Raw genomic sequence first — 25332 nt, forward strand, 5'->3', positions numbered from 1 at the left:
GTTTCTTTTCGGCTACTAGATTGATAATTTGTTTCTAATCAGCTCTCGAAAATTAAATTATTTTATCGAAATTTTATTTTAATCATTCCTTCAAAGTGTAATTGTCAAAAAGTTTTAATAATGTAAAAATGTGTTTATAGGGTATTGAAAATGCACATTTAAAAAAAATCCTGATTAGAATTTCAGCATATATGTATATTTCATAAACAGTTATTTATGCACTAACATATTCATATATAATATTCTTTTAGAGTAACAATTTGTTGGGCAAGGCATTAAAACGTAATCCCTGGCTAGACAAAAAATGGAGTTAGTTGAAGTTGGTGTATTAGCAGTCTGGTGATAAACCTAATAGTGTATTATGTTCTATTGTTAAGAATTTACAGTATTAATAGAAATTGAGTTCCAATGTTTGCTTTTTAGCTACATCCATTTGGTAACCACAGTGAGAGGGATGAGTCGTGCTATCATCATATGAAGAACCATACCAGGAAGTGCAGATTTCTTCCTCATGGCCACATGGAAGTTGACTGTTAAAACTAGTTTCTGGGTGATAATTCAAGTACTTTGCATTATATTCAAACCACATTTGGACATAAGGATACATACAAAGAAAGGAAGATGCCTATCAATTTTGGGGTCAGAAGGTCAAAGATCAAGGTCACAGTGCATGGTAATTAGAAAATGCTGATGCGGGGGTATATGTTTTACACATTCTGTAGTTGTAAATGAATTAGTACTGTATATATGCATATATTATTTATGTTTTCTGATTATTTATCATATAATGAAATAAATATATAGAATTTGTAAATATGGATTCAAAAATACACATTTTATAACAAATCGTATATTGTTATTGTTTAGAATGTATGTCAGTGTCAGGGGGGACACAAAATGGTTCAAATCTTTGTTCCAATGCACACTACCCCAAACATTTTTTTTCATTTCAATTAAGCAAAAATACGATTAAAATCTACATTTGTAATTTCAGAAAAAGTTTGATACAGATATTCTCCCGAGGTTGAATTTTTTTATGAAATAGGTCTTCAAATTTGTGTGATATTTTATACAATTATGTTAATTAATACTTCCTTTTTTGTAGAATTGGTGATATATTTTATGTAAACGTTATTGAAATAATCAATTATGCTTAATTTTCATAAAATAAAAGAAAGCCAAGATTATTCTGTCCTTAATATTTGTTTTATAGTGTGTTTCTTGTGAAAATTGGTGATTTTCATGAAAAATTAAGTTTCAGCAAAGGGGCAACTTTGAGGGGCTGTAATTCTTTAAAGTCCACACTAACATCCTCTTTTTTATGTTTTAAATGTCTTTCGGATAAAGATGTATCAATTAAAATGGTTTATCAAAAAAGTTTGATACTTCTGAAAACATTCAAACCAGGAGAGAACATCCTTAAACGAATTTTCATTTTGCAACACGCACAAATATAAGACAATCCTTGAAATGAATCATTGATTGTTATCTGTTGAGGAAGTATTCAGTTGTTAATGGTACTTAGGATTTTCAGCAATGCAGAGTTTTCATGTGATGTTTTTAACGGAAATAAATGCAATATAACTTATCTCACACTTCATTTTCCACAGTGCATTTGATTCAAAGAGGAATAAACGCTGGGTCAGGATTTTAACATAGGTAGACATGGAACAGTTTCATTTTAATAGTCTTCCAGGTAAGATTTAAATAACATATTATAGATATCCATTTGATGCCTCGTTCACACGGATGCGCATTAAATTTTACTTCGCATCAAATTTGATGCGAAGTAAAATAGTGCGCATTAAATTAATTCGAATTAAATAGCGTTCACACGGCGGTAATATTTAATGCGAAGTAAACTAATGCACATTAAATTCGTATGCATCTCTATTAAAGGGTGCGCAAAATAAATTAAAGAATAGACTATGTTATTGAAAATTATTTTTATAGATATTTTAATGAACATTGTGTAGATCTATACAGAATTCTTTGTTCAAAACGCTATATATAGACCTACATGTAGTATACTACATGTTTACAATTTAGGCCTACATACATAATTCTGATCTACACATAAGGAGTTTTTTTGTCGTGTTTATTTATATGTTCCTAAGAAATTACTTGTTATTTCCTCCGACAACCAGCATTCAATCTAGGCAATATATTGTTTCTTCATGGGCCCAATTTTAAAACTTCGGAACGTCTTTTTCACCATTCCGCTGACTACTGTTATGACGTAATTTTTTTAATTACTAATACGTATTATAAGTCTACTATGACGTCATATGGTATAAAAATTAACAATGAGCGGTATATGTTTTAAAAAATGTAAAAAAGAAAATCATATTATCACTATTTTAAAACATTGTTGTCGTATTTAAAAACAATTCCTTCCACATGTATTACTCAGTATGCCTATGCAGAACACAGATTTACATCTGACATTATCTAATGACATGCTGTTTGTACATGTTTTTAGTGATTATTATCATTTTGCTTAGTTTTTCGTACAAAACTAACATAAATATATATAGCTGACTATGGGTATGATGCATGCGACCCAAATTGGCCATTACTCATGTGTCTACATTTAATTCGAATTAGCTTCGCTTAGCGTTCACACGGAGCTAATGCGAAGTAAATTTAATTCGCATTAAATCGCGACGTCAATTTTAATTCGAAGTAAATCTCCGTGTGAACGCGGTTCAGATTTAACTTACGTTTAATGCGAATTAAATTCTTCGTGTGAACGAGGCATTAATTCACCCGTTAGTCAATCTGTAGTTATAAATACATTTTAAACACATATTTGGATATAGATGGATTATGAAAGGTCAAAAGATGAAGGTCTCATTTCCAAATGAAATAATATAATTTCGAATAAATTATCTACCATTCCTTTATCGGTAGATTAGATGGTATGTTGGTAAGTTAGTAGATAAAATATTACTACTATTGTCCAATTGATACCTGGAACTTTATAGAGTAATTGCTTTTAAGTAGTAGATCACCGCTACAGAAAGTCGCGGGTTTTCAACTATGTGTATGGTAATTATTTCCGACTTAGATGTAGTTATTGAAATTCATTAGCAGGTTGGTCATAATCAATATAGGGAGACGTTCATGTATGTGGAAGAAAATACAAATTTGTATATGCACAAAGATCAAATTGAGGGATCAATAGTTATCTTTCTATGAATGTATTTCATTTCCGATGGAAATTTATATATTTCACTTGTTCGCCCCTTTGCCAACCACACTCACGTTGGAGAATTTTATATCGTCTGAATTTTTGGTTTTCCAGTTTTTTATCAATGTTTAAATCTAAAAACACAAAGTATTCAATGGCGTTGTACATGTATAACATAAAAAGGTTTAAAAGAATAAACAATACACCATATATATGCAAACACACTCTACATATACTTTACATATACATCCCAGTAGCTAAATACTTCATTACTAGCCTAGAAATACGGATGTATATTTAATTGCTGTTATAAAAGTTAGAAATTCATTTCAAAATTAAGGATTATCTCCCTCACGCATAGCTCCTATCCTTGAACGAATTTGACTCCACTTTTTTGGCATACTGTTTTTGCCTATAATAGCTCTAAAACGTCATTGTTATTTCGGATTTCAAAGATTTCGGTTGAGCATCACTGAAGAGACATAATTTGTCGAAATGCGCATCTGGTGCATCAAAATTGGTACCGTTTAAGTTTTACATACTAAACTTAAATCATGTACATTAAAACTGTCTAAACAAATGTGTTTTCAATTTGGCTTTAAAAGTATCTAAAGATTTGAACTTTCTTATTTCAGCCGGTAAATTGTCCCAGTCTCGATTCAATGGTTCCGAAACTTCTATCACTGAAAGTTTCACGCCTGTTAAAAGGAACGATGTAGGAACTCTCAGAAGATTGAGCGGAGCGCAACTTCTTATTTCGTACCTGTTTCGTTAAAAGTTCTGCTAAATACAATGGCATTTGGCCGACATAACACTTATACATGAAGGTCGTCAATAATTTAAATGATATTCTAGAATCGTCAGGTAACCAATGTAGGTCAATGAGAGCATCCCTAGAACTGTCAAATTTCCTACGATTTAATACCAGTTTGCAGCCATGGTTTGGATTCTTTGCATTTTACATATTTCAGTCTGTGCTATGCCGTATAAAATCACATTACAATAGTCCAAATGGGAAATCAGTACAGATAAAAGCAATATTTATATAACGTTCTGGTTCAATTTCATCACCATTAATGTTAATAACTTTTGTGCTACATTTATTCAGTTGCCTCCTGCTGCCAAATAAGATGAACACATCAAAGACCGAATTCATCTTTTTTTATTATAAAAGGCGAAAATAACGAACAATGATCAATCTCATAACTCCTCGCAACATACACAAACAAGGCAACAATGTAAAGATATGAATTAACGTTAAACATTAGTGTCTACGCTATTTATGAAAATTTTGTCAACAAAATATGATGTATATTGTACATATTCCATATAGGTATAATCTAGTGTCCGTCAAGATTTTTATTCTATCTGACGATCCATTTGGGAAAAAATCCAAATACATTTCATCTCACTTACCTGCTACTCTGTTCTCTCACAAGTAATTTCAGAACATCAAAAATAATTTCAAAATGTATGGGGAAGTCAAGAGAATAGAGAAAGTGATGCATACTTAATACTAGTATACAAATCTCACTCTTTCTAAAAACGATACACGGTAACGTATATATGATTGAATACGCACCAGATGAATGTATTATGGAGGTGAACTGTGAATATACTTCAGTCAGAATTGACATTTTGAGACTTTTTGTGAATTACACAGATATTATATGCTATTTTTAATTATATCAAAATGATATATATCAAGATAACCCTATCGTGTGAAAGATAATTTATTAAAATATGGGATTGATCAATTGGAAAATTTGACTTTAATTATTTTTCATTTTCTGGTAATGAAGTCAGCAATCAACGTTATCTTTTCAGATAACTCTCACTCATACAATATATATTTTGATGTATCTAAATATAGATTGAATTCATGTAAAAGCAAAGATAACGAAGAATGCTCAATTCAATAGTGTGCATATGAACCTGCTGCACATGTATAATAACATCTATTTTGATCAAGAAAAGGCTTAAATAAGCTCTAAGTATGACTGCATCAAATAAGGCATACGATCATATTTTGCCAAATCTTAGATAATACGATTACAGCAATTGTTCATATAAGTAATTCAGGTACATATTCGTTTGATACAATGACGAGATATTCAGCAGAGCTATTTATTTTCTATAGGCTGCACACTGTGTATGGTTTTCATCATGGGGGTATCATTGTTCCACAATTCGGCGTCTACTGCCCAAATGTCAACTGTCGGAAAGTATGAGTAAGTTAAAGAATTACTTTCACTTTCCATTCATCAGACATGTTTCAACTGAATCGATTAAACACGTTTCCATTATTGGTTATAAACAATAGGGTATGTATTTGTATGTTTCCCTTTGCATCTCTATAGCCAGTTTTGAATATATTTGAAATACAATTAAAAGAAGAAACCATTGGATGATAATTGATATTCTCCTGTCAACATTCACGACTAGATTATGAATGTTTCTGTATAGCGGCATTTTCCTTTTCAATCTCTGTCTAGGTACAGTTTAAGGGAGGTGGCTTGCGTCAAATCTAGGTCATTAAATGATTTCCATACTTTTTAAATATTTTCTACAAATAAAAAGGTGGAAATATCGAACATTGAAATTTCAGCTAGTAACCCATATATCACTAGACATTTGCTTATAAGAATGAATTTTTGATGGTTCTAAAAAAATATTTGATAATAAGTTGTCAACATGGTCAATTACAATGTGGAAAATTTATAGTTAGGAAAATAATCATACAGCAAAAAATTATCAAAGAATCAAATTATTGGCTTTAAAATCAAATAATTCTTTTTGATAATTTGTAGGATTTAATATTGTCATGAATTGAACTTCTCAGAGGACAACCGGAACTGTGGTGGCTTTTATGGTATGTCAAACTACATTGATCATATTTATAAAAATTACATTTACAATGCAAATTATCTTGTTTCAGACTTACTGTGGGTTACCCATTTGAGTGGAATGTGGATTAAGTAGCACCGTTTTTCTGCTGTATAATTATACCTACCTATACATATTAGTGAAAGAAAAAACAAAAACTCTTGATATCATTAAATTTAACACAATATCAACTCACATATTGTTGATATGTTATAATCATGTAGAAATGAGCTGAAAAGAAGTTGATATCAGGAGACTGATTTGCTAGGAAAACTAAGATGTCATTAATCAAACGATATATAATTCCAGGTAATGTATCCAGAATCATGAAGACCTGCCGAGAGAAAAATTACAGTAATAGTTGTAACGTTTATACTAACCCGGAAGATGATAGGATATTTTTCTGTATGAAAACTAAAGGAGTTTCACAATGCATCAACATTCTCTGTAATTCAACATTTAAAAGAAAAACGGATATGAATGCATTGGAAAGAATTGACACTGATATATTAAGTCCATCCTGTATGTATAAGTATGCTACGATGGAATTCAAGGATTGCGTCACCAACTCGAGTGATGCAGGTAATACTGTTTTTGCTATCATGTGCGTACAAGTTTTTCATAGCTGTATAGTAATTAGGAAATTGTCATGTTAAGGAGATAATGGCAATATCTATGTTTGTTTTTAAATTAGATTATTATATATACCATTAGATAAAACGAGGGACCAACCAAAAAGTAAGGATTACTTCAGTTTGGAGTTGAATATATTCAACATTATAAATATCACTAAAGTGTTCTCAGCCTGTCTTTCGCATTAATGATATGCTTCAATATATAGAAATGCGTGAAACTACTGAAAGAAGAAACCATACAAATTTAAGCGGAAGAGGATGGCTTATGTTATTGGCAGCTTTCCTGACCGGAGTTATGATTTCCAGTATATTTTTCTATTTGAGAGATTGGATTCGTAAACGCTGGTAACGTTTAGTATGAATGTTGCAAAAGGTGTGTTCTATATTTTAGAAATTAGAAATATTCTCCCAGGTAAGGTTCACTACAAAAGAAAACAAGTGTCATATAAACAAAATAGAAAGGTTAAATCAATCCCACTTTTACAGGACCAAATTGGATTGAAGATGTCCGCTACAAAAATGTTGGTTCTTTCAATTTTCAGTAAGAAACCAGTTGTTCTGTTCAAGATGACAAACTACTGGTGACGTTGCATAACTTTTGTCTATTTTGTTTTTCTTATCCAATGATATCTCCATTTACACTATCTTTTCAAAGGGTGAAAATATCTTCATAATAGGAGAATGATATAGTCCTATCGGTATTCACATGCGAACAAGTGGTTTTGTTTTGCATTTTTGGTTTGATATGGAGAATTGAGATCAGGTTGTCAGTTATCAATGTGGTGTGGAAATTAAGGAAAAATAGGAATTCTATTCCTTCACTTCATTCTGAACATGAACATTGATCAAAACATGTCGATTGTTGGAAATATTCTATATTAGATGAAAGAAAAATAAAGTTAAACAAAATAGGAATTATAAAGAATGTATCAGGTGTTAAATATAGTAAGAATATTGAGTTACACTACCTATGAAGGTCAATCTAGGGGTAGTAAACATCCATTGATTCCGCAATAGTTTCTCACTGTGAGAAAATGGTCGTTATCTCCGATATCATCTATCCGAAAACCGCTCATTCAGATTCCCTCATATTTGAAGTCATCTATACGCGATATGTATTATAGATATTCATGTTCAATGATATTTCGATTCAAAATATCTCAATTCGAAATAAAAGACACCACAGAGTCCCCCATATAAACAAATGAAGACAAGAAACGGCTGTCGATTTCAAATATCCTATAAAGAGGAAGAGAAGGGCAAACATGAACCCTGGGTATACCAGAGGATCACATTCTTTTGAAATCGAGGCAAAATACAAACATATTAAATGGTTAAAGCCATAATTTTACAAATTCTATGATCGTTATAATTTGCAAATATACCTTGCCATTTGATCAAATTGACGTGTTTAATAACAATTGGAAGGTCAGTCTTCCAATACCGATTTTGTCTATTAACTACCTTGCTTAGCGGATCAAAGTATAGGGTTCGCAGTAGATGTGACCGGTCAACAGATGTTTACTCCTCCTATATACCTTATTTCACCTCTGGTGTATCCAAAATCTGTGTGTGCCTAGCTCTTAATTTTACATTGTTTGTATTTATGATATTGATCTCTCGTTGTAATATTCATATGTTCCGCACAATGGGATAATAAAATAATGCATGACTTAATTGGTTTCTTTCCAACATAGGAACGCCAGACATTCTTTAACGTCTATATCTGTGCAGACTGAGGACTCCTATGCTACCAATGAGGGATATCTAAATGCAGTTTATACGGATATTTCAAATTTGCAAGAGGAAGGGGTAAATCCTAATATTACTAAACACCTAACTGAAATACCCGCCTTGAGGACAATGAAAATCCAGCAATAAAATGTCCATGCAGCTAAGAAAATACACCAAAGCAATGATTAATATCCGTTTAACCTATCAATTCTTTCTTTATGGGTCATTTTGTAAGACGATTTGGCAAACATCAGTTTATGTTTCTTGACTTTAAAATGATTGTAGTCAAAGAAAAGATAAATGACTTAGAGACTTTATAGCCAATTTCTATTTGAACTCCAGTCAGAACTACGTGTTCTGTTCACTGTTAATTCGTCACACATGTCACCCAGTGGCATATCTGTGTGTATTAGATTTTAGGAAAAATCGGAACATTTGCTTTTTTGGTTTTAGCTGTTTAAAACCTCACTAGTATTCAGTGGCGCACTTGATGAAATTTACATTACATTCCCTGCTTAATGCTCAGAATGTCAGAAATACAATGGATCTAAACATGATCTTGTTCCAAACTACATGTTATATCATTCCTCCACCAAAATTAAAGTCCCATATTAAAATGAAATGTAGAATAGGACGAGTGTGTATAATTACATATACATGTACGTCTTCCTCTATAGTTTGATTTAAATCTTCCATAACCAAATCGCCCAATTTCTAAGCAAAACAATACGAAATATGATTTATGGTAATGATTTTGACGTCATATCCAGACTGTTAACTGGTAATCTGAAGAATTGTATTAAGATTTTAGGAAATGACCTTAACTCCTTTGATATCATATTTAAAATATAACGTATTGTTTGCGTTTATTGGATAATTAACTGCGGATTTCTTTTTAATGATGCTAATCTTTTCACGTTCGGTCTTCCTTGTCTTTGATTCAGTCTAGCAATGATGATGCCTCAACCAATTCAAACATCCTTGATCCAGGGATGTATTCTGGTATCGACACGGATATACCCGATGTATACAATTATTCAAGGCCCGAGGAGGAACTGCAAAGTGATACGTACAACTTTTTGAAAGGATCAGAAGAACGAATGCTGAAGATGGGGAGAGTAGAAAATGTGCAGAATGAAAAGACCTTAAATGATACGTTATTGACATTGGGTGAACAGTCACCCCTTACGGAAAACAAAAACGAAGACATGCAACAATTATACTTCTGTTTGGAGAAGAGAGAAGATGTCACGTTATTCAAAGAAACGTCTTGTTAAAGGATTACATTTGGATTAGGACTATAATTAATTTCCTCAAAATGAATTTGAAGTGCTTGAAACAATGTTTACGTTATTCTGATGATCTGTAGAAATTTTTGTTTCTTTGTTTATTTGTTAACGTCTTTTGAATATTTTATTTACTCGTAAGACGTCAATAGCTACAGGTGTAGTGCTACATATTTAGACTTGCACAGAATCACTAGGATGGTAACAATGGCGATTTGGTATATTATCAACGCTACATAGAACCCACGACTCGAGCTCTTACTTCTAAATGCCGAGTGTTTGGCAAAGAGGCAATTACTGCCACAAAGCAAAACCACTAACCATTTACCCATGTTTTAAACATATACTAAAATTGCTTGACAATCCTGACATATAAAACATGTCGAATTCTGATTAAAAGGTGCAGCAAAATCAGTCTTTTATTTTTTTTTTTAAATGATGACATCGTTATTGAAATATTATTGTAAAATTTGCGTACAGAAAACAGGGGGGGGGGGGATCTACAAATGGCTCTTTCCTGACTTCAACCTTTATTAGAAAATCAGTACACCAAAACAGTATATCAAACTGGTATGAAACATGTCACACAGCTTTTAACCCTATGGAAGTGTTGGCAAATTAGGTCGTTCTGACAAACATATAATTTCTAAATTGGCACCTGATCCCACAACTGGTATGTCAAGGAGTCCGTGTTCGTCCAACTTCCCATGTTGTATTCCTTATAGGAGCTATGAGATTGGTGAATGTTCATTATATTCACCTTTCATTTGAGCCTTGCTTACTGTTCTTGTTTTACATAATCATTTTAACTACGGATTATTCCGTTTACCGGGTCAAGATATAGGACTCATGACGAATATGACTGGCTACCAGATAATGTTAAATCGTTCTAGGCACGTGGTTACTGATCATATAATGGAGTAGTCCACAGTCAAAGTCAGCACGAATTAACGGTCCAACAAATGGGATGAAACATGCCAGGCAGCACTTACCCAACATCACACTGAATTAGGGAACCACACCACAACAATAGTCACAGAACTTCCGGAATGTTAATTTTAAATGGTGATGTCGAAAATCCTACAACATCCATCTACCTGTAAGAATGAACAGGCGCAGAAATAGATCCAACCAGTCAGATGGTACAAACATCACGGACAATGAAACATTGTTACACAAATACGTAAGCTGACGATGGAGAATTTGAAGTAATAAAGTTAAATTCCAAGCCTCTCACACATGTTCATCTTTTTAACGTGCATGTTAAATGAATATGTAAACATGAAGCAAGTACTTTATTGGGGCACATCGAATCGAAAAAACTCTGCTTCATAGTAATACAAAAATAGGTCAGCTAAGAAAGGGACACAATTAATGTCACTGGAATTTCCAAAAGACCTTTCAAAGACCTTATCAACAAGGACTACGCAGATTTTATGAATAGAAAACTCTGACATTCTTAATATTAATACCAGGGTATCCGTATTTATGCGTAGAATGTTTTACAAAGTGTTTTCTTTTTTTGGATGGCTGATCACATGATACCAATATTTCCGATTTTCATTATTATTGCAGAAGCTGCTGTTTATGCTGCAAAACTCGTAAATCGCTAATAGATTGTAAGATAATATTCTAATGTTTTATAATTTACGGATCTTCATTGTTCTCACTAATTCATTTTCGCCATCTTCTTTATTTAAATTCTTTTGATAGCATTGCAAAAAAGATGGGTATCTTCAAACGAAATAGTTATTTGAATAAATGTTCCAATTGCATGTACAAATAGAAAAGGCATATACATAAATTGAAGAATGCAGTTTCCATAAGAAACATTTTCATTATTCTTTTTTGGACATCAATGTGCTCTCCATTTTTAATATTAATCATCGAATCTACAAATACAAACTGTTCTTCAGTACACTGTTCTCTGAAACGTTACATACCAATTGTTAAGTCAATCTTTACAAACTGAATTTGATTTAGGATAACTACATTTACCTGACCAAAATATAGGAGTTATGAGATTGATCACTGTTCGTTATCTTCACCTTGCATTCATGGTGGATGTGATTGGTCAACAAGAAATGGTTCCTCCTCCCAGGAACCTGATCCCACCTCTAGGGTTTCCAGGGGTTCGTGTTTTCCCTGTTCGCAATTATATGGTATCTATTAGATTGACAATTATATGTTACCTTGTCTTTTTAATCACAAATAATTCTCTTTTTTTACCATATAAAGACATTACGGAGTTTGTTCAGAGACTGGTTGAAATTACATATTTGAAAATCATTACACCTTCTTATATCTAACCTTCTATGAACTATCCTATATTAACACTTAAGTTTGTGTCGTTGAATTTCCCCATATAATGTAAAGAGTTCAGAATTGTTATAAAAGAGAGAAAACAATCCTTTCGAATTAGCCATTCATTGATTGAAGAGAAGAGATGTCTTTATTATAATTTTACAATGATTTAGACATAATTATGGACAGCCTACACTTTCGTTCTCATGACTAATGGCGAGAAAATACGGATTTACAACAACAAAACATACTTCAGCTCTTGATATTAATGGAACAAGACACATAGATATGCACATATGTATCAAACTTTACATGAAGTACATCTGCATGAAGAAGTTTATAATTTTCCTTCGTAATGTTTCATTGTAAAAGTCACATTTTGTATACTAGCTTACAATTTATGATAATATTTTGTTAAAACATTAAGATTTCTCATCGTCGGAAACGGATTTTCACATTCAAAACAGAAAATATTTCATTCTAAGTTTTCGGCAAACAGGAAGTAGATGTCCGATGGATCTGAAATTGCATCTCACAATACATCTCATCCATATAAAGCTATGTACAAAATTCTAAGATGTTAAGTTGTATAATTTTTGAGATATGGCAAACAGAAAGGTGTTACAGATGGAATGATGGACAGACGGATGGAATGACACACAAGGGTAAAACAGTATACCCCCTATCCTTGTGGGGGTATAATTAGCCCTTAATCACAACCTTGGTAAACTAAGGGAGATCATAATAAAATTCATTACGATCTTATCTCACAACCTTCATGTAATCATTTCCATTCTATATATATTTACATTACATGTATTCATTACAAATGCTTACTTTGCAGTGGTCTCTCATTTGTGGAGCAGATGGCAGTCTGATATACAAAGTCCCTAAAATGATTTCTTACAATAATGCTATCTTCTCTTGACCATTTCACTACAACAAAAAGTATGATTTTATATTAACTGTAAATGCATTATAATTTGAACACCAAAACGAAATAATGTGTCTTCCAAAATATGAAAGTTATGTCTTTTTAAATGTTGCCATCTAGCTTGTCTAACATTACAAATCTGTTTTATGACTGTTGGTGGTTGTGTTGATTTTACTGGTGTAAACCAGCAAGAAGCAATAACAGTAAAACACAGTGAGATGGATGGGGCAAAGCTGTATTTTCTTGAGAAGCTTTACTGAAAATAGTTACTTTGGTTTCATTAATATTCCCGGTCATGGAATTCCATGGTTTTCAGTAGGTGCTTCGGTTCAAGCAAAGATGCTTAGATTCTAGGATATTTGAATTCATGGATGAATGTTTTATATTTAACATATATAGGTAATTATAACATTTCGTTGAACATTTGAATTCATGTATGAAGTCAACAACAAAATCCACGAAAATTGATGATCGACAAAAAATGATGAAACTACAGTAAGTCTTTCTGAGAAGACAATTTGTTTGTTTCCCTACTGCTCATCTCCTCAAGAATTCCTTGTACTGACCCATAATACAATTATCATTCACTTTAACAATGATTATTAAAATCTAACAATTCAAGGACAGTAACTTTGAAAAGAAAAATACCATCAACTTTAAAACAATTTTGACCTTCATCTTTGCTCAATATACTTTTGCACTAAATGTAAATCCAACATATCACATTCTGATATTTCATCTGAAGTTAAAAGTGGTGGAATTAAAATTTTCAAGGGCAGTATTTCTAGCATAATATGTCATCAAAGTCAAACTTGTCCTCTGTATTTGCTTTGTTTTTATGAGATTATTGATTGTTTATCTCCACACTCAACAATTTTTCAGCTACATGTATATAATGGCATCCATGTTTTTATTGGTATTCTCACATAATGTCATCCATGTTAAATACATCCATGTTCTAATTTAAATGAAGGTGTGATGCCTTGTTTACACATTTAATAAAGTGCACCGCCACGGCACATGATACGCCCGTCACATATTGTTAACAGTATAGATTGTACCCATTAAAACATTCTTTTTTCATATCACCTTAATTAAATGTCACAGTGACCTTAAAGTAGGATGCGACACACCTTCTACCTAAGATGCATTAGTTGACCAATTTTGGTGATTTTAGGTCTAGGTCTAATAGTTTTCAAGTTATGAGCCGGACAAGTTTTTGCCATATATGGCCATATCTTCTTAATGAAAAGTCACAGTGACCTGGTTTTAATGTGCGACACACCTTCTACCCAAGATGTATCTACAGACAAAGTTTGATGATTCTAGGCCTTGTAGTATTTAAGTTACGGGTCGGACACGAAAAAGCTAACAGACGGACGGACATGAACGCCATACCAAATACGTCCCGTCTTAAGACGGGCGTATAAAAATGTTAACTGCAGTTGTACTCAAGCCAGAGACCTTGCCCTTTGAGAAGCAGTAACAAAAGTAATACAGTTCTGGATGAATGGACAGTTAAAAGATGACAGAACATGGAATGACACCTCAATGGCTTCGGTTTATAAGCAAAAGTTGATTAAATTGCATAATCCAATTGTTTAAGAACAGTAGAGCAAATATAATATGAAACTTAATTCTTGCCTGAGCATTTTCTAGATGTCCTAGGAACATTCTTTTGAACTGATTCCACCTGTTCATCATCACCGTTAGTATCTTCTTCATTAACATAACAAGTTTCCTCTAAAATTGAATGGAATTCATCAGTAGTCTACTTATTCATTAGGAAATTAAGAAGTCAGTAAATTGTAAAAGGCAATATTTCCCGAAATGTAACTTAGAATGTTATGTAGATCAATACCCAAAATGAGGTAAAAAGAAATGATCAAGAGAGAAAAACAGATGACTCAAATATCTGAGAATACAGTTTTTACAATCCTTGTGTTCAAGTTTCAAAGTTTCATCACATTAAAACAGAGCTTATTAAACATCTTCATGTTAAAGCACTGATTAAATTATTCGAAAGAACAATGAAAGCATAACTATACCTGGAAGCATTGTAGAACATTGAATACCATTTAGGGACTCCTGAACAGAACCTGAAATATATTTAAATATGCATTACAGACTACAGGTATAGACGTTAAGGTTAGGGTTGGTTTCAAGAAATACTAAAATTGGCCAAAATGGCATGGTTGATTTAATACATTATTCACTGACATAAAATGAAATATTTTAGGTCATGCCTTTAGATATCATGCTGGGAAAATTACAAAGATATGAACATGTAGCACACTTCTAAAGTGCCACATGCAGATTTTCTTCGTGTCCATTACAACTGTACATGGTCTGAAGAATATCAAATAAAAGCTGTGAGAGGAGTTAATAACATACTGAGAAAAATACAAAGTTCAACTACATGTAAACTTTTCCAAAAAATGTCTGAACACTTCCTAAAAATCACATACATATCTTCAATGTGTTCATTACAACTGTACAAGCAAGGTCTGAACAATGTAAAGTAAACGCTATGAGAGGAATCAATTTTACAAAGTAGGTACTGTCTATTTCAAAACAAGTTGTGAAAGTGACAAAGTTCAACTAAATGTAAATTTTGGAAAAATGTCAGAGCGCTTCCAAAAAGTCAAAAATACATCTTTAATGTCTCCATACAATTGTACAAAGTTTGAAGGATGTCAAGTTAGAGGTGTGATATGATTTGATTACACAAAGTACATTGCATGCACAAGTGGTCCGCTCAGCCAGCTGATCACCTGGCATTCACCATACTTCAAAGCTGAATGCAGGTTCTGCAACCCGGCCAAACATTCAACATCATAAGGAGATTAAATTAGTTGTAAAATACACTCAAAATCTATTTGATCATCATTTTTGTATCATGCTACAAAAGCAAAACTTCTTCCTAGCAAAAATTTGAGCGAAGCATGAATGAATTTATGCTAAATCCTAAAATTGCTCCTGCAAAAGCTGTGCATCCTCCAATTACCACTTTACTGTGAAAGAAATGAAGTGTAATTGTTAGGAAGTATCACTAAGTCTCAAATACAACCTTCAGATTTAAAAGCCAGTGCCCTACCAAAAAAAAAAGTTTGAACCCACTAGCTAGTATTAATAGGTGCCCCGATATACTTAAACCTAAGTACCACAACGGCCAAATCTACTAAAATTAATTCAATTTGCAACATCTGCACTAGTTGTTGATGCATTTATGGTTACCTCACATATTCTTAAATTCTTTACTGTTAATTTTTTTTGCTTCTCATGCAAAAAAATGTTAAAATCCAAGTTTGGAAGTGCAAGGATGATCATGTTGCTTTTTGTGCCCTCAAGTGAAGATAGCATAGTCATGTGGGATGCTTTATTTTATGGAAAAATGCCATATTCACATCTGCAAGAGACATCTTTTACTGTCTTAACTACATTGATGACACCTTTTTTCATTCCCTGATTTTGTTTGTTTGTTTTTTTTGCCACACTCAACAATTTTCCATCATACAATGGTGTCCAGTTTTTATTGGTGGAGGATAGAACCAATAACAATATACTTGAATCTCATGGTCGCTTATATGCCCCGTGCATAATATCAAATCATTCTCTCCAGTGCTTTATGACAAGATGATTTTTTAAGAATGGTACCTTTTTAACCATTTGGACCCATAAGCACAGAACCCTGTGACTAGGGGCACCATTTGAACACACTTGAATCCCCATCACGCAATGATACGTTTTGCCAAGTTTGGTTGAAATTGGCCTGGAGAAGAAATTGAAAATGTGGAAAGTTTACAGACTGACGGATGACAGACAAACTAATCAAAAAACCTCACATGAGCTTTCAGCTATAGTGAGTTAAAAATGAAATGGAGCCATATCATTTGGGTGGATTAACATACATGTATCATGAATCAAACCGAAACTTCTGTATCACAATTCATAACACCATGGTATATTGTTGTACTCCTTTTGCTGGGGGAGACATAATTGATTAACAGCTTTACCTGACTTGTTCCTTTGGTTGCTGCAGCTACTGCTTCCCTCATAGTCACCTTGTCCATTTTCATCATTTTCTGTGTTTCCATTACATGTATGTTCCACTGAAAAAGAGTATAAAATGATACAATGCCAACTCATGGTAAGGAATGAACGGTCATGAGTAAAATAAAAATAGGTTCTCCAAACTTGCAGATTAACCCTCAGCATTTTGACATATTGACACAAAAAGGCTAATCTACCATATCTGATTAACATCCTACCAAGTTTCAATAATCTAAATTTAAGACTTTTTTTTATATTTTCAGTACATGTAACAGTGACCTCCCCAAAGGTCAAATTCACATTTTGACCCCAACATCTACCTTATCTGAGTAAACATCCTGAGAAAGTTCAATGATCCATCTTCTATAGTTTAGGAGATAGCTAATTTGCTATTTTTAGTAAACAAATTTGTTATTTTTAATAATAGTGATCTCTCCAAAGGTCAAATTTACATTTTAACCCCAAAAAACAAATATAAACTATATCAGTAAAGATCCTACCAAGTTTCAATGATCCATCTCCTATACTTAAGATTTTTCTATTTTAATTTACATTGACCTCCCCAAAGGTCAAATTGATACTTTGACCCCAAAAGGCATATCTACTCTATCTGAGTAAACATCCTACCAAAGTTCAATGATCCATCTTTTATAGTTTAGGAAATATTTTCCTAAAACAATTTTGCTATTTTAAGTTATAGTAACCTCCCCAAATGTCAACCTGACATTTGACCCTGAAATGCACATCTACCCTATGTAAGTGAACATCCTAGTAAGATTCAGTGGTCTTACTCCAAAATCAAAGGATGTATGGCCTGGAAACAATAGTCTAATGCACACACACACAAACACTAATACACTCCCATCTGACTTTGTGTTGACAATACCCTTAGGCCAAAATTGGCAGAGGGGTAAAAAATTAAGAAATCTAACTGCAAAGATAGTATTAGATATGTCCAAGTAACACCATTGCCCCACTTCAGCAGAAAAATTGGAAATTTACAATTTGTAACTACCTATAATACAGTTATATATAAACAAGAGGCCAATGGCCCACAATGCTCACCTAAACATAAAAGTTGCTAGAAAGCTTTATGCAATATACCAAGTCATTCTGCTCAGTACTTCCACTAAAGACAATTTATATCTTTTCCAGTATAAGACTTTGTTAAACTTTCATCCACTTGCAGGCCCTTAACATGCTTAAGTCAATGGATTGATTTCCCTTGAATAATTTGACTCCTCTTGTTGCTGGGAAGTTCATGCAAAATATCTAATCATTCTGCTTAGTACATGTACTTTCACAGAAGAACATTTTTATATCTTTTACTGTATAGGGGACTCCATGTCAAAGTGGTTATGGGATCACATTTTTAATCATGAGGCCTCTCATGTCCAGTCTTATTAGTACTTTCGCAGAATATTTTTTTTATATCTTTACCTATATAAGCATATGTTTAACTTTGAACCTACCCCCATGGGTAAAATTTGAAACCACCACCCCATCCCCACCCATCCCCTTATGGGCAGTCGACAAGTTGACAAACCAATATCACTTTAACAATTTTTGTTGCTAGGAAGCTTCATGCAAAATATCAAGTGGTTCTGCCATGTACTTTCACAATTTTTTAAATCTTATTTCCTATATAAGCCTACGTCAAACTTTGAACCCCCTATATCGGCCCCAAAGTTTGCAGATCGTTTTCTCTTGAATGAACTTGAATCTCATGGTCCTTTAGATGCCCCATGCATAAAATCTTATCATTCTTTCCAGTGCCTTCTGAAAAGAAGATTTTTTCAGAAATGGTACATTTTCACCCTTTTTGGCCCTTAAGTACAGAACCCTAGGTGCCAAGGGCACCATTTGAACAAATTTGAATCCCCACCGCGCAATAATGCTTCCTGCCATGTTTGGTTGAAATTTGCCTAGCAATTTCAGAGAAGAAGTCTAACACTTAAAAAATTTACGAAGGACAGACAACGGAAAAATTGTGATCAGAAAAGCTCACATAAAACTGCTGTTCCACGTGAGATAAAATGGTCCATAATACTGAATTTTCTATGAAATTACATGAATGTAAAACAAAGCAATCAATTCATGGCTTAGGTGAAGTCAAGTAATGAGTAATAATATATATCATTTCCTTCCATGGGATGAGAAAAGCCATAAACTTCAAGTATAGGTTGAGAGGTGAAAAACTCAAAATACAATGTAAACTGAAACTATTCATCTTCATGGTTATCAAATTTCAAATTTGTATTAATGACTCAATTCAAGGGTAAATCATTATATAACTTTATATCTAAAGAAATTTAATCCAGTTCATTGAACATTTGATATCATGGATCAAGTCAATCACAGTAGATTGAGAAATTATTATGCTTTCTTCAATATCTGTACCTTATTTCTCCACCAGAGATTCTGAGTATCTCCATAGTTATACAGTATTTCTTCTTTCTCTTGAATATCTCTGACAGCAAACAAGCATAGACAAGGCCTCTCAAAAGTCAAAAGTTTCATGACAGCATTAGCCATCTTGTTCCCATCATTGACATACTGGCATATATGATCTTGAGTTGATGAAGCATCAATACTGAAAATGACAAATAGATGTATCTCAAAGTGGTAGCAAGTCAGCAGAAATGGCAAATTTATGAGATTAACCTATATTTTGACTAAAATTGAAAGTGGTAAGGGTTGTAACTCTTTAAAAAAAATTAAAAACAATGGACTATAATGCCCCTCCTCCATGTGCATCTTCATATCATGCCTTTACTTTTTACAAAGTTTCAAAACATTTTCCCTCAAACCATTGAAGAGGAGTTGCGATGAAAAAATTAATCTACTATTCTGGAGATATTCTAAGTGTCAAGGGCTGTAAACTCTGTAAAAAAAAAAAAACAATGGAAATATAGGTGGCGGTGACCTACTTTTGGTATAGAAAGAAAAAAGGCACACAAAATTTTGCCTTAAAAGGGCACACGTTATGCAATTTTCGGATTTTTAGGGCACTTTGTTATCATAATTATTTGATTTTAAAGGCAACAATATTTAGTAATATATATAACTTTGCAATACATCCTACATGTATATACTTTCTCTTTTTGAGAAAGTGTTATATGCATCTTCATGTACTTGCCTTCCAAAAATAAAATTACACAGATTCAGAAAAAACTAGTATATAGGGGGGAGGGGGGCATTATTTCATAACTTCAGGTCATGTAAAATTCCCTCAATTTAAATTTCATAGAATGAGCTTAACTCGTTGTATCTTTCTTTTTTCGTTAGAGACGACCAGTGGTCTAATGTAGTTTTAAGATTACTTTTACCAAAAAGAAATAAATGGCGCTCTGTTGTCGATAGGTTTGAATGAGAAAAAGGGCATGGCGCCGGAAAAAAAGGGCATGGCATCAGGAAAAGGGCATGACACCGCGCCATGCTAAATTGCTTTAGATTGAACACTATGGTATATTACACAATATACCTACTCATGTACCAAATATGAATATCCTGATTGAACTAGTTGAGAGATATTTCCCCAAAACCCAATTTCTTTAATTGGTTAAGGTCAAAATACAAAAGGCAGTGACCTAATTTTGGTATGTGACAGAGTATTACATGTAACAAAGTATGTACACAGTATGAACATCCTGCACAAAATAGTTGAGGAAAAATAAACCAACAAGAGCAACGCCAATGTGGCATAATACGCCCGTAGATTTTGCTCAAGGAAAACATATTTTAGTGGGATTCATATTTTAGTGAAGTTAGCACTGTCCTCTGTGAGTTAATTCATTATTATGCTTGTAGAAATGGATATCAAGATATAAAGAAGGATAGCCTTAGAACCTTGACCTCTGACTTTGAAAAACAATAGGCACCTTCCTCTCATCATGATGATCAAATATACCAAGTTATAATATCCTGGAGCTTACGGTTCGGTTTGTATCCTGCCCACAAGGTTTTCCTAAAAAGTGATACTACGACCTTGACCTTGAAAAACAATAGGCATATTCCTCTCATCATGGTGATCAAATATACCAAGTTATAATATCCTGGAGCTTACGGTTCGGTTTGTATCCTGCCCACAAGGTTTTCCTAAAAAGTGATACTACGACCTTGACCTTTGACCATGAAAAACAATAGGCATCTTCCTCTCATCATGGTGATCAAATGTACCAAGTTGTAAAGTCCTAGGGCTTATGGTTCAGTCTGTATCCTGCCCACAAGGTCCGGACAGACAGACGGACGACGCCATACCATAATACGTCCCGTCTTCGACGGGCGTATAAAAAACTATCAGGCAGACACGCAATAAGCAAGTAGGCACACACGCTGACAGACAGCCAGGCACAAAGCAAATACATGTACAGGTATCATATTACCCCGACTTTGTCAAGTCCGGTACAAAAAACTATTTCAATTATGCATTAACCAAATAAAGATCAATAATGTTCTTACATGTACATGTCGTTTAATTTAGAAAACAACAATGAGCTTTGCAAACTGAAAACAAAACACTTTCTGATGTCTACCATCATTCATGTATAAAACTTACCACATACTTTTTCCTTTGTTCTTGTAAAAAAAAAATTATTTTCATCACATTTTCTCTGCCTTTCAAATGCCTCTTCTTCAGTAATTATTTCTACAACAAATTCTAGAAGAAAATCCCCTGCTCTGAAGTCTTTTTCGATTCAAGTTTGTAAAAATAAAATTTCGAAAAGGTGTCGCTGTGTTTGGTGTAATTTTTGTTCGTTCTGCACAAACTTGCTCACTCAGCTTGACACAGCCTAGGTGTTCATATGTAATTTTTTTATTTTTCGTAACTTGAAATGTCGTGTAGCAATGGTGGTCAGATCAAATTTTCCTTCCAATGTTATAATAGGACTAGACATGGGTATCATTTTGCATACAATTTAAAGTATGTTTTTGCATATACACATTTTTCTAATGCCTGTACACATTGAATTATCAAACACCAGGCACGTCCTCCTATCCCCTTTACAAGCTATGTTTGTGTGGGGTTTTTTGGAGTTAGATTTTAGGTAGGAGAAATCATGGCCCCGTGAGTAGGTTGGGCCACAATACTTAAATAGGGATCAAAGTTTTAGAAGCGAATATGTAGAACAAATCTTTAAATATGGGCCAAGGTGAATCAGGTGAGCGATGTGGCCCATGGGCCTCTTGTTTGAATATGCAGTTTATGCAGGATCAGGATATGCCATTGCCGTATCCGCTAATTAATGAGTAATAATTACCATCATTGTACCACAAAGCAACAGTCACTGTACTGTAGTTCTTTTGCTTAACATTATTCAATTCAATTTGCCATCATCTTCTTCTAGTCTAAGACACGCACACTCAATAATAAAAGTTCCAAACACAGAATTGGGAAATGGCATGGTATCGCATACTTTCACATTCAATAGCATCTCTATTAATCAATTTTAACAAGGCATACATGTGCAGTCACTTGACCAAATGCATATCACACTGCAACAGTCCTTCACAACTACCACATCTTTGGGTACCCTTATAATAGAAACATGTCAAATATAACCACAACATGCCAAAATGTTAGGGTCAGTCATTGAAATGCTCTAAATGTTTGATATACAAGCCAAATATTTGTTCTCAACTTCTTCTTTTTTTAAAAAAAAGGTAGAATAAAGAACAATGGGGTGGATAATTTTGAGAGGGGTGGGCGTGGATGATAATCTGTAAATATGAAATTCTATGTGGCCTTAAGTACAGTAAATATGAAAGCAGATCTTAGTATTTAACAATTTTGTTGATCCATAATTTATTTACAGATTTTATATGATCTTATTTTGTATAATTAAAATCTTAGATGATATATGTAGAATAATTATATCATTTAGCAAAATGTAATGATTTGTAAACTATAGATACATATACATGTAGTAAATTTGTGTAACAATTAATCCATTCAACCCAAAAATGAATTTGCATATTTTAATTGATTTTTAGCTCACCTGAACCAAAGGTTCAAATGAGCTTTTCTGATCACATTTTGTCTGTCGTCTGTCCGTCTGTCTGTCTGTCCGTCTGTAAACTTTCAAAGGGGAGATAATCACAAAAATAGGGTGGGGTCATTTAAAAATCTTCTTCTCAAGAACCACTGGGCCAGAAGAGCTGAAATTTACCTGAAAGCTTCCGGACATATTGCAGATTCAAGTTTGTTCAAATCATGGCCCCCGGGTGTAGGATGGGGCCAAAAGGGGGGATCAAAGTTTTACATACAAATATATAGCGAAAAACTTTAAAAATCTTCTTCTCAAGAACCACTAAGCCAGAAAAGCTGAGGCCAAAAATAAAAATTGATTTGTTTGATGTACTCCGACCGACCAATCAAATTTGCTCCTACCCGACCATTTTTTCCAGCAATTTAAAACTTTGGGGGGGGGGTCCCTTGAAAAATAGAAAATTTTCCTTATTCTAAAAGAAAATATTACAAATTTTCATGACGTTAAAAAAAACCAAAAAAAAAAAAACCCTGCCTACCGACCCACCTTGAAAAATGTGAGTCAGAGTACATCAAACAAAAATATTTTTAATGATGGCCTGAGATTTACATGAAAGCTTCCTGACATAATGCAGATTCAAGTTTGTTCAAATCATGGGTCCCGGGGGTTGGATGGGGCCACAATAGGGGATCAAAGTTTTACATACAAATATATATGAAAAAGCTTTAAACATCTTCTTCTCAAGAACCACTGAGCCAGAAAAACTGATTTTTACATGAAAACTTTCTGACATAGTGCAGATTCAGGTTTGTTCAAATCATGGCCCCCGGGGGTAGGATGGGGCCACAATTGGGGGGGACCCCATCAGTAAACACGCCCCCTACTTCCGGCGTAATGGCAGTAACTGCAAAAATGAAGGCCATTGTGTACAATACTTCATTATCATTTAATGTTGTTCACGTTCTTCTGACCCAGGGATCAAATATTTTCCTACAATTTACAGTGGATCAAAGAGAATTGTTTTATAGTTTTTTTTTTCTTCTTTATGCATATATGACCCAGTATGTCTCTGCAGAGCACAGATCTACATCTGGCATTTTCTAATTACTTAATGTTCACTATTTTTAGCGATCAATTAAGTTTTTTAAAATTAGTTTTTCAATCAAAATTAGCATAAATATAAATCTATAGCTAACCAGGGGTATGATGCATGTGACCCAAATTTGTCATTATGCAGGGGCCTATATCTATTCTACGAAGTATATTTGATGCGCATTAAAGTTTGAAAATTTTAATTCAAAATATGCATTAAAACCGCTGTTTGGCATAAGTATCATTTTAAAGTTACATATGTACGTAAGTATCTTTGCTAGATATGATGTTCAAAAAGATTAATCAGTTTTTAAATTACTGATTAGATCACCTGAGTGGGTATAAGGATTGATAAACTAAGATTTTGAATTTTTAAAAAAGCTAACAGACAGATGAAAGAGCTTGATAAATACCAAAATACAGTCCATTATAACATGGGTGCATGAAAATCAGGTTCTAGAGCAGATATTAATATATTAGGTAGAACATTGATGATACGTCTGGTATATGTAAGTTGTAACACCCTCTTCATTAATACTGTGCATTTTGACAAAATAGTATATGAAGTCCAGTGGTTCCATTGAATTTGAACATATGTTGAATAAATATATAGTTAGTAGTGGTAGGGAACAGGTATTGCTTGAATGTGTCTACTAGATTTCTTGTTAAATAACCTTCACTTTAATTTCAGTCAAACATAATTTTGCATCAAAGAGAAAAAGTGGCTTTGACATAACCTAGAAAATACAATATTCATTAAAAAGAGCATGGCACCAGGATAGCTAGATGCCCATATTCCCAGCAAAATGAGCCAGTCCTAAAGAGAGTCCACTAGAGATGAAATAAAACTCATTAAAATGTATTGAGAAAAGGTATATATATACAAGTTTTGATTTGCACCTTAAGAGTATATTGATAATTTGTATTTTGACAGCCTCCAACTGAAATACAGTGAAAATATTGCTGCAGTACTGTAATTATGTCTCCCCTCTTTCAGGGGAGATGTGTTGTTTTTGTACTTTCTGTCCGTCTGCCACAAAATCTTGTGAACACTTCTCCTATATGGCTTATCGGATAGACTTGAAACTTTGTACAATGCTTCATTGCCATTTGTAGATGTGTATATTGGTGGGACGGAAGGATCCAATTATTTTCCTAAAAGTTAATAGTAGATCTAAGAGGGGTGGAGAATGTAAAATACCTTGTCAACACTTTTCCTCCTATA

At 33.3% G+C, this 25332-nt stretch overlaps 2 protein-coding genes across 4 annotated transcripts; one reads left to right on the forward strand and one right to left on the reverse strand.

Moving 5' to 3' along the window:
- The first annotated feature begins 683 nt into the window (after positions 1 to 683).
- On the forward strand, positions 684 to 10145 carry LOC125656171 (uncharacterized). 3 transcript variants are annotated; one of them, XM_056143323.1, is made up of 9 exons: positions 684 to 698; positions 1611 to 1696; positions 3829 to 3908; positions 5334 to 5424; positions 6389 to 6661; positions 6794 to 6817; positions 6921 to 7059; positions 8412 to 8526; positions 9393 to 10145. In XM_056143323.1, the coding sequence occupies exons 2-9, from the start codon at positions 1666 to 1668 to the stop codon at positions 9723 to 9725; spliced, it is 1086 nt and encodes a 361-aa protein (XP_055999298.1). In that variant the 5' UTR covers positions 684 to 698; positions 1611 to 1665; the 3' UTR covers positions 9726 to 10145. The 3 variants fall into 3 exon arrangements, with proteins under 3 accessions (XP_055999298.1, XP_055999299.1, XP_055999300.1); XM_056143324.1 differs by lacking the exon at positions 6794 to 6817; XM_056143325.1 differs by lacking the exon at positions 3829 to 3908.
- Positions 10146 to 16895: 6750 nt separating this feature from the next.
- On the reverse strand, positions 16896 to 21689 carry LOC130048592 (uncharacterized). Its single transcript, XM_056145563.1, has 3 exons — positions 21584 to 21689; positions 19426 to 19618; positions 16896 to 17084 (listed from the first exon to the last, which is right to left on the reverse strand). Exons 1-3 carry the CDS (start codon positions 21586 to 21588, stop codon positions 16896 to 16898), a joined length of 387 nt encoding a protein of 128 aa, XP_056001538.1. The 5' UTR covers positions 21589 to 21689.
- Between the last annotated feature and the right edge of the window lie 3643 nt (positions 21690 to 25332).

This window comes from Ostrea edulis, chromosome 7, assembly GCF_947568905.1.
Source record: "Ostrea edulis chromosome 7, xbOstEdul1.1, whole genome shotgun sequence".
NCBI classification, from domain to species: domain Eukaryota; kingdom Metazoa; phylum Mollusca; class Bivalvia; order Ostreida; family Ostreidae; genus Ostrea; species Ostrea edulis.